Here is a 13,534-nt window from a genome sequence, read left to right as displayed (position 1 = left end):
CTGTTAGACCAGATCATAACCATTGTAATAGTGGTGCCAGGTAGCAGCTCTCGAATCAGAATTACTTTTATCAATTTAAGATTAGAAGATTCCTGAAGTTTACTTCTGAAGAATTCTTTCTGCAAACCAACTTCAGAGCCTGAGACCTCCCCCAACCAAAATAATTTTACATTGTGTGTTCCCAAGGACTAAGGAAAAGAAGACAACCGCTAATTTAGGTTCTCTCCCTTAAAGGACTTTTTTTTTTTTAACATAATGTTAAAAGCCCATTTTAATTTATTTTGTGCACACTAGGAAGGAGTCATGCACAGCTAGTGGCAGGAAACATTAACGAACAGGATGGTTTATAAACATCAGCTTCAAATGCCTTGTGCAAAAACACATTCTACAAGTTCTACAACCTTTAGATTCAACTCTTGTCTCTTCCACAAGCCCCAGGGAAATCACTGGGCTAAACAGCAGAATGCACAGACATGAAAAAAAGCACATTGCATGGGGCCAGGAGGCTCAGGCAAGAGCCTGTCATGCATTTCATGAACACACACAGTAGTCACTGGGTTAGTGTTTCGCAGAGGGAAGGAAGAATCCCTGCATGCATCCTAATTTCCATGACAGCACTGGACAGGTTGACCAAGCTGACCCAGATACAACCTTTCAGAAGGTTAAAAAATAGGATAGCATATCCTTTAAAAAACAGAAGTTCATCTTAAAATACATCATGCTGGAAAGCACAAATTCACTCTACAGAGATGGTTCAAAATCCACTAAACTTCAGAAAAAATTTACAAGGAATACCAGAGCTAGTCGAGTCTATAAGGTCTCAAATTTCACACTTTTTTCTACTAAACCAGCCAGAGAACTACTCACAACTAATTACAGTATTCGCCTCCTGAAATTTCAGACTAACTTTTCTGAAAGAGGAAGTAGTTGTAATTACTCACTGATACCACTAATCTAGGTTTATTCTTGCATAATTAACAGCTACTTTGCCAATGAGCACGTTTAAAAGCAAGCCGGTATTCATTTCAATGCCTGCATGCTTCCGAAGGGCTTTGCAAGCACAGAAGAGCACAACTCCCAAAAACCACATTTGTTGACCCATTAAAACCGGTTTCATTCCGATCCCCAGCACTATCCAAATCAAAGCCTAGATCTTCAGCTGTGAAGTTGTAAGACTTTACCTGTCGGATCGAAGTCGTGTGTGCTACTGCAGCGTTCAACCTTCTGCTTCTTGTCAGCTGGAGACTCTCTGCTCAGAATGCTGCCGTGTCTGTGTCAAAGCAAAGCAGATGATCCTGACTACCGTGCCACAAAACCACTGCTCAATCTTAACTAGTTCTGGAAATAACCTTAACTAGTTCTGTTTGCTGACATGAAATTTGGATCTTAGAATCACAGAATCATTTAGGTTGGAAATGACCTCTAAGATCTTCTAGATAAGAAGGTACACAGTAGGTTCACCTCTGAATTTCTTCCCAGAGTGTGGTCAAGGAGAAAGATGGTCTCCCTCAGAATAGTTACAGACTGAAAAACCTCCTCAAATCTTAACTCCACCTCCTCTCCCACCAAACAGTAAACGTTTATAGATGTAAAAATTAAAGACTTAGAATACCCACCCCACACCCCCCGAAGCAAGTGTCTGCACATCATGCACCCGCACAGCATCGCTTTCTCTGCCCATCTCAAGCGCCAGGTAAGATGACCCACCAGGGTACGTAACAAAAGCAAACGGTAACACTATGCCGTGCACTCTGAGCACGGCACCAACTGTATTTTTGGCATCTCATCCTGATCTGGATATTAATTTCCTTGCATCTATACTGGGTACTTCTACCTACGTTTGCACACGCTGCTCTCCTTCAGAAGCATTCCTCCTCCAAAAATGCTGTACCATAACTTGTAATACAGATAAACAGTTAAACTTCAGCTACTCACCTTGTAGGTTTTTTGAGAGGAAACCTGAAAAGAAGAAACAACAAGTTTAATGAACTGTTTTTGTTTTTTTTGGTTCTCAATATTATGCTTGATAACAACATTTATTCTTAAATACAAAGTTATTTTACTCCTCTGTAACGTCTTCGGAAGAGAACAACCAAGGCTTTTCTATTCTTCCGCCTCAGCAAATTATTAGTTCATTGATTCAACTAGGCAAAAAACTACCAAGATGCTTCAGGTTTCAAAAGGAATAAAGAACAGAAGCAGAATTTGTGCCGCCAAATCCAGTGTCCAGTAGGCCTTTCTCATTAGAGTGTAGTGGCTCATGGATCACCTTCCTCTCCCAACAACTAGTTCCATACAATAAAAATTAACATAGCTTGATTTTTTCTGTCCTGGTATCTACGAAAGCCCAAACTCTAACTGAAAATTCTCCTATAGCTGCGACATTCCCATTACGTCCCTCCCACGTGGGTTCCGTGGTGTCCAGGAATATCGGAGATCATGCTGACGTCTCCTAAAAAGACCTCTAACTATTTTCATGAAACTAAGAACTTGGCCAAATTTGAGACAAGTACAGCAGCATAAAGTTAAGCTGAAATTCTATTAACTATTCCAAATATTATTTCTGGGATGCACAAAGAACATAAGCAACAGGAACTCTGAGTTAAAGGGAGGCAGAAGTGTATATGAATTTTTAAACTAGTAAATAAGACACAAAAACAAGTAAGACAAATAAAACCTGGATATTTTCCCCTTGAATTATCACAAAAAAATGACAGAGCAAGGTGTACACCACCTAAATTAAGGTACCAACCTCTACTTTTATAAAGCAACTCTTTACTCTTAAAACTTTTCAGAAATTTAGCTGCACCATTGCTACTTGTTAAACGTTTTTCAGGTCCTTTGGCTGGAAAGCAATACAGACGTTTAGACCTGTACGTGTACTGACGAAAAAAGAACAAATCACCTTTTGTTCTAAACGAGTACATCTACAATTGTTGTAGCTGGTAATTCCCCACGCACACACCAGTTATCCTTACTGCACTTGGGTTTTCCTGTTTACATAGGCTTTCCAAAACGTAACGAGGTGAGGGTCAGGAGGAGATTCAAGTAAAAACAAATCTAATACCACAGAAGTTAACAGGGCATTAAATGACTTTTTTTTTTTTTAGCAGACCTATTTAGTAAAGAACAATATCCCGCAGTAGAGAACAAAACTGCCATCGGAGCAGGACGCTCCCAAAGGCACCACCTCCAACCACATCCAGCTGAGCTGAGCGATGGCCTTGCCCAACCAGACTGCTCCAATGGGCAGAAGCAAACCGCTCCCCAGGAGCGCTCTGGAGCATTACAGATGCCTTGAACACTGCCCACAAGCCTGCCCCAACCGCACACCTCGGGTTTTAGGCTCCTTTCTCCAAGGAGGAGCACCTCACATCCTCTTGTCCTCGGTGCCGCACTGAGCAGCCCAGCCGGGAACAGCACAGGCTCAGAGCTGCTAACTCCTTCCCAATTACCTGGAAAACAGAACTGGATACACAGAAGAAGCACCCAGCATAATCCCTCGCTTCAAATAACAACTTAACTGCGGACGGACGAAGCACTGGCCAGCTCACACGCGCCAAGCCCCTACGCAAGGCTGAACGCCAGGCACTCCGAGATGAGCACCTGATGACACACTAGGCAAAAGAAACTCAAATGACAGTGCCAGTGGTGGCTGCCTATTCCTGACAATAACTACGCACAGCAAGACACCTGCCACCTCGTAGAGAGCAGAAGCAAATGTAGCTGAAATGCACCGACGGCTTCAAAACCAAGGGGACAGACAGGTTTGATCATATACGCCTTAGGAACCGATAGGTAAAGCAGCACAGAAGTTTATCAGTTAAAGAAAAGGTGCACCCAGACTCCACAGAAGCGCTGGAGCTCTTCCCCCACAAAAAGCCAGGAATCACTATTTTCACCTCAGGAGCTGGGAAATCCACAGATTCAAATAAGCGAGGTGCAGCGAACGCAGCCTCTCCTCGCACTGCTCCACCTGCAAAGCCACATCGCCCCAGCACTCGGCCCTGCCGTTTGCGGATCTCGGTCAGCAAAGAACTGCTTTGTGCAGGACAGACAGCCTGAATCCCAAAGCAAAGAAAACAAAAGTCATCCCAGGCCAACCCGGCCTGGCCTGAATGCCGCACGGTAAGCAGATGCAGCAATAACCGAGCGTCGCTTTCAAAGAGCAGAAAGGGAAACAAAGAAATCCAGGGGCAGACAAACCATCATCCCTTCAAAGGCAGGGAAAGATGGTTAAGATTATATATATATTTTTTTTTTTTAAATCTAATGCACTCGCTTGTGAGTTGCATAAAAATTTCCTAACACCACTAACAAATGCTTTGATGGGGGAAAACTTTTATTCCGTAGGCTTCCTTATCAAGCACCCAGAACTCCAGGCTTAAGCTCCTACAGCAAAAGAAACCATTTACAAACAAAGTAAAATTAGCTCCCTGTTGCACTGTTTTGGTTGGTTCAGAGCTATTTATTATGTGTTCAAGCACCGAGTGCAGATGATGTATTTTCGAGGTCTAGAAGTTACGAACAAGGTTTCAACTTATTGTACACAAGCTGTAGACGTTATTTATAAAGGAAACACTGAAGTTTTTTTCAAGCTGTATTTTTTCCCCCAGCTGAAATCCTCAGGATTTCTTCCTGCGCTTTGACGTGAACGGGGAGCAGAGAAGTCCTGAGCAAGAGCCAAAACCTCGCAGCTTCCTCTTCTAAGGCTGCAGCCGCCCTCAGGATTTTGGGTACGGAACAACCAGCCGGCGATAGCGCTGGAGAGCAAAGCGACGTTTGGGCCTAAGCCCATGAGGGAGGCAGCAGCGTTCGGGCCTAGGCCCATGAGGGAGGCCCCTGGCAGCGCTGGCTGCCTCCCGGCTCAGCCTTCCCCCGGGGCCTGCTGCAGGCCGGAGGAGGCCGAGGGAGGTTTGGGAAGCACTGGAGGCCCTGGGCCGCCCGCCAGCTTCCCCAGTTTCGCCCCACTCCCTGGCGGAGGGAGGCCGGCGGTGGGGAGGCCAGCGGCAGTGGGTCACGGTCCCAGCGCCTGCAAGGCCAAGGCAGGTCCCAGTCCCCTGACAGCCGGTAATTCTGTGCCCAGCTTGGCCATGGAGGTGCTGGGTGCAGCCCACAGCTGAGGAAGGGGCTGGTTGAGCTGGAGGTGAAGACCCCCAGAAAAGTCCCCTCCAAGGCCTGCAATAGCCCCAGCCCACCGAGGTGTGAAGTCACAGAAATGAGAGATGGAAGATACAGCTGAGACTATAAATACACCTGTAAAAACCGCGCTAGCCAGGAGAAGTTCCCCTTCTCTTCCCCAAGCCCTAGAACGCTACCTGACATTTCTTGGCTGAAGATGTCCCTCAGTTCCCAGATAGTACATCACTTGCACGCTATGGCACAGTGCCACTGGATAAACGGAGCACAAAGTACACAACAGAGTCCCCCATGAGTTTATTCCACAGCTATTTGTGTCCCAGTGCCACTGACCTTCACTTGGACAGAGCATTACGTTTGGAAGTAGTACTGAACCTCCCCTCGCTCCTTTACTTCATTCAGCACCATATATAATGTATAAAATGGATTTCACCTACTTCTGTAAACACCACGCAGGCTGTAGGCACGGCAGGGCGCGGTTAACAGCTGGAGGTTTAATTCCAGATCGAGCTGGCAAGTTTAGGCTCCATGATAAAACCCTGTAGACATTTTGTCTGATAACTGATGAACATCAGCACATTTTCAAACAAGTTGTTCCACTCTCTCAACTCCCAAATACCAGGAACAATTAAAAGCCAAGTCACATTCTGTTTTTAAAATACTGGGTCAAATAATTTAAGCAATTTAAATGCATCAAATTACTAAAAGTATGTCTTGTTAGTCATGCTGCATTAGTAAAATCTATTTACCGGAAAGCCAAGTGAGAAAAATATACCTACAACTAGTACCACTGTGGATTAAAAATTACACCTCTCCAAGTTAGCTCACACATGCATGCACCATTCAGTACTGGACCGGTGCCTAAAAGCTACCTTCAAGCCAAGACAGAAAAAGATAGTTTTAAGATCTAGTGTGTCAAAACACACCAGAGCGAGGAAGGATTCCCAGCTCCCTGCAGTACAAAGCATTCCATTCCAGCCCTGGAGGTTGAAAATATATCTGACCATAAATAGCACAGCACTCAGATAACCATGTTGGGTTTCTTGGTGTGTTTTTTGTTGTTGTTTTGCCTTTTTTTCCCCTCCCATGCTAACATATTACTAGACTTCAAGTATTTGCTATCTCAAAACCTGATCAAAGAAAAAAATATTTAGATTCAGACAAGAGCCTCAACCTTGGAAATATTTACTCATGTGCCTAAGTTTAGTTCCCTTTACTTCAGCAGGACTACTCACATGCCTGAAATTAAGCTTGTGTGTATTTCAGTGGAAGTATAAATTACTACAAGTTGTGCTGAGATGAGTAAGAAATATTGTGAAACCCACACAAAAGAGAACAGCCCAAAACTGCTTGCTTGACGGAACTAATCTTTAATTAGGAGACGAACAGTTGCAATAGAAGCTTCTTCATTGCTTTATTAGTTTCATTTAAATAGGGCGTTGCTTCGTTACAGACCAACCCTCTTAGAGAATTCTGGATTTGGAGAAAAAGCAGCAAAAGCACCCAACTACCCCAAACCCGACAGAGATGAGAAATAATTACAGGCTCATTCGTCTTGCCCACGCACTTAGAGAAGAGGAAAACTAAAGGTTAACTCTAAGTCTTATCCTCCCCTGAATAAAAGCCCCAAACCATAGCTATTTAAAATTACATCACCCTACTTCAGAAGGTTTTCACCAAGCAACGAGTCAGTGGGAGGCCTTCTGCTAGCACCACCTCCATGGATGCTGGTGACAGAATTGGGCAGCTGCCCCCTCTATTTCTGGGAGGAAGAGCCAGATTCTACTCTCCTCTTCCTCATCCGTACCCAAAGAGATCCTGCAATGGAAGGACTGAAGTCTGCTCACTTGAACATCACTGGTTTCACAACTTGATTTTGAACGCATCTAGTGCATGCAGCTCCCCTCAGTACCTACAAGGCTTTATTTCTGATGCCCTGGTTGGACCTGCACTGATAACAGACAGAAAAAGGCTGCGTTTTCTGTGTAAATCTAGTAGGTTTAAGGAGTGCCTTGAAAGTGCAGTGAATATGGATGTCTGAACTGCCATTTCACAGGTAGTTCTCAGAATTGCATCTTGAAAGAAACAGGAACCCTCTGTATATTTATATTCCCCCAGTCTGCAGACGCACATAGCCACCAGCCACTTGTTTGCTGGGCCTAAAAGCCCTGAGAAAGGTATTGTGGCAGAGCGCTGACAGGACCCGAACAAAAGCAGTACCAATGTGACCTTAATATAGAGCTAAAGGCAGTCTTCTGCCACAACAAAAAGGGGTAGACGCGCTCTGTACAGGGCAGCGGGCGAGTAAAAGGAACTGATGAGATAGCAAATGACAGGCGGATCGAGAGAAACACAGATGCAGCAAGTGGGCAACTATTAGCAACCAAGAAAAAACGCAGACACAAGTCTGCCATTTCCCTGCACTGCCCACAAAGTGCAGCTGCAACCACAGCAGCTATTCTGTGGACACCACCGATTCAACACACCGCGTCTGTTTACCCCGGCATTAACCCACTTACGGAGCAGCTCTGTGCACCATCATCTCTTCCCCATATCAAAGGACATAAGCACAGGAAACCAGTTTTCTTCCTCAAAAAAAAACCAAAAAACACAACAACAACTGCAGACTGGTGACAACAGAGCACAACACAAGGTGTAGCGAAAAAGCCCAGTGAAGGAGGGAACCAAACGGATTCCCAGGACCACCCAAAGCCAACGTATGGAGCCTAAAACCGTAGCAAGTGCACAAGGAGGCGAAACCGAGCTGAGCAATAAAAGTTTTCATGTTATTTTTGTAGGAGTCCAAGGCAACAACCACAGCTGACGCAATGACTCATGGAAGAATCGTTCGTGGCATTATTAGCTTTAGATTACTGACAGCTTTGCCAGCAGGCTTAGTTCTGCCTTCGCAGAAGGAACCCAGGAAACATAAAGCAGTGGCCTGAGAGCCCCTAAAGCTCTTATCTTCTTGGGCTGACCCCACAGCTCTCCATCTTCTCAACGTTCCCAGCAGCTTGGATTGGCCCTAAGAAAGCATCAGCAAATGCCTCCATCCTGGTCAATGCTGTATTTTGTTCTTCTGGCCCACCAGTGTTTCTACACACAACTAGAATGCGCTATTTAGTTTTCCTTTTAGGCTGGAAGATACGGAGTAGCCCACACGGCCCATCAACGTGCTTCTTGGTGGATCAATGCAAGAGACCACTGCTGTGGCAACCAGAAGTGCTGAGTTTAGCATTTAAATGAGATCAAGATCAATTCTGTTAAAAACTGAGGGGAAAAATGATGCTTTTTTTGCAAGTCTGGAAAGCCAGCAGGTTTCTGATGGCCTAAGAAGAGAAGGTCAGGGCTCTAAAGGAAGGTATTTCTATAGGGAAAGAGCAGTCCAGCAGTGCTAGTGCCAGCACCTTTCCGTCACAGGGACAGGTCCTCTGAGAGCTTTAAAATCCACGTACGTATACACACACACGCAGCAGTGTTGGACAGAGGAGTGCTGCTGCACTGTAGCACCACGTGTATTTTGGGAAGCCTTCATTCTCACAGTTATCCAACCAGACCTTTACGTTGGGTGATGGTTTCTTCAAGAGGGGTGGAGAGAAGCAGCGAGCAGAAGGGAGCAAGAGGAAAACTTAAAGCTTTTTAAAAGGTGAAAGAAAAACAGAATGCAAAGATAAGTCTTCTTGATAAAACGTATTGCAAAAACATGGAGATGCTGCCTCCATACAAGGAGGTGCGTGGAATTTCCTGATGATGCAGGTGGTACTGCCCACCTAAATCAGCATTGTTCCCTCCTGGAAATATGACTTTGCAGTTAGATCCATTCAGCTCTGAAAGGAGCTTCCAGTCGTGTATGTTAAATAGATAAATAAAAAAGGCAAGCAGTGCCCTCCAAGTCTCCTGTAGCCCATGGTAGTTCTTTCCTACGCACCCTTTTGCTGTCCCACTTCCAGAAGGGAAGGGTTTCTCTTTCTCTATGAACAGGAGCGTTTGGAAGGGGCAGAAGAAAAGCATCTCCAGAGGAGTTTCATCCACAGTCCGGTCATTCAGTCCCAGCCCAAGCAAGTGCCTCAGCTATTTTCCATGACACAAGCACTTGGATTTTTCCAAGAGCTGATGTCAGGGCTTTTCATGGAGAAAGAACTGCATTTATGGGGCCGGCAAGGAAGGAGGGCTTCCCCAGCAGCTATTCTCAATGTGGCCTTTGTGCTGCTCTGCTGCTCAAGCCAGGACCCTGCGAGAACTCTCAGTCCCCTCAGAAACTCTACAAAGGGGAGGGGACAGAGACATTTTCAGCAGCCGGCACTGTTCTGCTGCTCCTGACCGACTTCCAAGGCTTGGAAGCATCAGCTTTCCATCTCGGGGCCCGAAGCTCCAGCCTTCCAACAAGGCCACCTATTGTTTCCTGCCTCTACGACTGGGTAGGAGCAGACAAACAAACCGGAGCTGGGGAGGGGGGCAGTGGAAGAGAGCATAAATAAACCGAGTGGCTCGTGTGTCCCCCGTGCTGCCTTCGGGTGCAGCTTAGAAGCAAGATTCAAGCAGTGGGGATGAGGTTTGCCCTCGAAACACGGCTCAGAAACTGATGAACAGAGGTGGCCAAATCATGGGTGATTTTCTGCTGGTTTCCCAATCTGGCTGGCTACGAGTTCCTAATTCAGTCAGTTTCCACCGCTGGGAAAGCAAGATTCACATCTTTGAAATGGAAATAAATAAATAAATGAATTAAACATTACGAAAACCTTTTTTAAAAAAGCCCAATATCTTCTAAAAGACCTTCAGAAAATGTCATAAAAAATTAAACAAAAATCCAGTGCTCTGCAAAGAAGAAATGCCCCCGATTTCTTCATTCATTTGCTGCAAGTTTTTCTTGCATTACGCATGTAGCAGCATTGACCACGTACAGTAGAAAGGTCAAGCCTTGTGATTTCAGAAGTTATGACCCACTTTTCTTGCTTATTTATTTTTAAGTAGGCTATAGACAAATATTCCCAGGCACAGAGAGCTCAAGCTTCCCTGAAGGAAGGAAAAGCAGCTGAAATAAGGAAAAGCAGCTGAGATAAACACAGCGTGACAATATAACAGGAGCTCCAAAATCGCCCTTTTCTCCCCATTTTGATATCATCTTAGCAACCTGAGCTTCAGCTCTTTGAGGAGGGAAAAATAGCGCAGAACATGGGTGCTCTGATTTTTTCCCCAATTTTCTTTTCTGAAAATCACTTAAAAAACCCCTTTTGCCCACAGCCTGCTCCCCACTCTGGAAGAATCACATAAAGCAAGAGGGATTGTTGCGCAGACAGGGCGTGGCGGTCCAAATTAACCTGCCTCCGTAAACTGTAGCTAATTACGGGGAAATGAAGTGTTTGCTTTGCCTGCCAATAATTGCAATACAGAGCTGGCTCAATGGAAGCAGCCCCGCTCCCCGCCTCCCTGCAACCGCTCCTCCTACACGGAGTCTGGAGAAGCTTTCTAGTTAGATGCACGCGAAAATCAAAGCAAGGCACAAAGGAACCGGGGCGCTGCGGCAGACCTTTTCATTTCCCTAAACCGACCATAGGAACCCGAAGCCAGCGAGTGCCATGGGATTTGCTGTCACCCAGCACACGCAGAAGGGCTCGGAGATGGCTCCTCACGCTGCCCCAGCGCTTTTTGCATGTCATTAGGCACCCAGCCGAGCTCCTTATTAATGCCGTGCCTCGCCTGTGGTCGTTGGGAAGCAGCAACACGGCTGGTGTGTGGAAGCAGGTCTTAAAAAACAGCGAAAGACAGCAATTAGAAAGGGAGGAGAAAAAACAGCGCACGCAATGCAACTGGAAACGTAGCTTTCAAAAAGACCGTAACGCTAATTCCAATTACCCAGCTTTAAGTTTTGCAAATATATGTACAAGGTTCAGAGCCACATTTGAATATTTGGCCCAGAGTTCACATTTCTGGTAAGTGAGCACAGCGCCTGGCACGGGAACGCCGCACCTCCACAGCCTGTTAGACCCACGCGCATCCCGGGTTCTAGATACCGGTAAGAAATGGGGTCCGTTCTCCAGTAACTGCAGAAATTCAGAATTAGAAGCCTTGCTCCTGCTGAAAGAGACCTGACATAAATATCAGGGGATGCAGGACAGGGTAAGCCCTTGCAACCCAGCTTTTAGCCTAGACTCAAAGAGGTGAGCGGGCTTTTCTCCCTCCGTAGCTTTCAGAGACAAACCATCTGTCTCCATTTTTTTTTTAAATTTATGGGTATTTAACATCACACTAAGACATATTTACTCTCCTCCAACATGCCTTTCATGAGCTGTTTTAGAAAAGAACCAACGAGGTTAAGTCCTCCTGCTCCTTGGCACTGCGAGCTCCTATCTGACTCAACACCAGCTCGCTGCAGATTGATCTCGATACAGATTTCACCGTAATTTGGAAACATTAGCAGCAGTACGTACATCAGCTACATCCTCACTGATGCATTTATGTATTTAAAAAGAATCAGGATAGTTTGCCCGACCCACTGCACAAAATGTCATGTTACCCCCATAACAAATGTGGTCAGCACGGCCAACAGCAGCTCCAAGAAGAGCACCTTGCCTTAATTTAGATTTACCTCGGATTCTCTTGGCAGCTTGCTTTAAAGGTTAATGTGCATCAGCCGCTCCAGAAACCTAACGCCAACACTCCAGACCCAAGACCTGCCGGCTCATCAGGAGGAGGAATTTATCAGCTCAGAGCTGAGCAGACACTCAACCAAGAAGCAGTTTCGGCCCTGCCTTTGCTTCTCCCACCCAGTCGCGAACCTTTGGTCAAACTACGCCCATCCTGCATAGGATGTGCAGGCAAGGCTCACCCTTACGACCTTTGCAAAGCTTCTAAATATTTGCCAGCTGCAATAAACTAATTTACGGCTAATACATCTTAAACTACCCAAAGGCAAAGTGCTCCCAGTGGCCTAATTTACACCAAGGAAAAATTGGATACACACACTATATTACAAACAAATGCTGTAGCAGAGAGAGGAGCAAGAAATCGTTACCACTTTGTTGCTTAACCTGTACAGTGGATTATTAGCTCTTAGCCTTTCAGCTTCTAACGCAGCTAATTCCCCTGGTGAAGTTTTACTAAGGCAGATGCAAACACCAAGGGCAACAACATTAGCGTGACATCACGAGTCTAAACTACCTGAGACTAAATTAAGAATTTGCAGCTAATTGAGTATTTCACTTTATCTGCTTCAGCACTTCCAAAGAGGGTTTCTCTCTTAGTATGAGCTCTGATTTTAGAAGTATCCATGGACGACTTCTCAACAGCATATGTCAGTTCGTCAGAATTTACAAAAAAGAAAGTGCGTGATGTCAACTGAGCTGCAAAGACGTTAGCTAAGCTATACACTGAAGTTACAGCTATCTTATTTGCATTGCCTAAGAAAAACAAAGCAACGTCTGTGATACGCAGACCCATTACTTCCTCTTCCCCTGAAACGCAGGTCTCACCCATAAAGCACAAGGCAATCAGACTGATTCGGGATACACTGCGTGAAAAGTGAAAAAATTCACACCGACATGCACGGCCAGCTTTCCTCCCAGCATTTCAGCCTCCCCTTCATCTAAGTTCCAGGATAAATGCAAAATGACCAACCGTAAAGGGCTGGAGCAGCAGACAGGATTAGGATTTCACAGTAATATCAAGCCCTGTTTCTTCTACTATAAAATGGAAGGAACAACAGAAAAAAAAAACAGTAGCGAAGCCACGCCGCTTGTAAAATGGCTCAAGACCCTGAGAACAACATGAGTCAAACACACGGCTATTAATAGGTCTCCGAACGTGTTTGTGTGAGCGTTTGCCTCTTGGTTGTCTTAAAATAAAGCTTTAGGAAAGGAAAAAAAAATCATCTACGTAGGAAACCTACCGGCTGTCGGGAGGTGATGGCAGCGAAATCCCTCGAGACGTGGCAGCGGTGCAGAGATAATCGGGCTGTGGGACGTCTCGGGATCGGTTGGAAGCTCTTTCCCCACCCCCTGCCCTGCCACCAGGTCTCGCTGCCTCCTCCCCGCGGGCACCGCGCCACGGGGACAGCCCCAGTGGCAATACCTACGGGTTGTCCCTCGGGATTTGTCCCTCGGGGTTTCCGAGTCTCCTCTTGGCGGCCGAGCCACCCGCGCTACTGCCTTCCTGGGGAGCGAGCATCTATCCACCTTACAGCACACCCACTCAAAAAAATAATAAATATATAATAAATATATATATAAACGTACACACACTACATGTAACAGAAGCCCTAGCAGTGATTAGCACACGCCAAGCCCTTTTACATCAAATCTCCGTGCCCTGCATCAGCAGGAGCTACGGCTAGCGGCGAGAAGGCTCCGGCGGCCGTCGCTGCGTGAGCGCTGTCTCAACCCCGCGCCAGCAGCACTGC

The 13,534-nt window shown here is 45.9% G+C and overlaps 1 protein-coding gene across 5 annotated transcripts in view; it reads right to left on the bottom strand.

Moving 5' to 3' along the window:
- ARHGEF12 (Rho guanine nucleotide exchange factor 12) overlaps positions 1-13,534 on the bottom strand; it is a 77,138-nt gene that overhangs the window by 43,109 nt on the left and 20,495 nt on the right. For all 5 annotated transcript variants that reach the window (XM_083808179.1, XM_083808180.1, XM_083808181.1 and 2 more), the window contains exons 2-3: positions 1,936-1,959; positions 1,182-1,270 (exon numbers count right to left, since the gene is read on the bottom strand). In XM_083808179.1, coding sequence (XP_083664305.1) covers positions 1,182-1,270; positions 1,936-1,959 — 113 coding nt within the window. The remainder of the gene's footprint in view (positions 1-1,181; positions 1,271-1,935; positions 1,960-13,534) is intronic.

Source organism: Anser anser, assembly GCF_964211835.1.
Source record: "Anser anser genome assembly, chromosome: 22".
Taxonomy (NCBI): Eukaryota; Metazoa; Chordata; class Aves; order Anseriformes; family Anatidae; genus Anser; species Anser anser.
The sequence above is the reverse complement of the archived record's forward strand: the minus strand, read 5'-3'. Positions and strand labels throughout refer to the sequence as shown.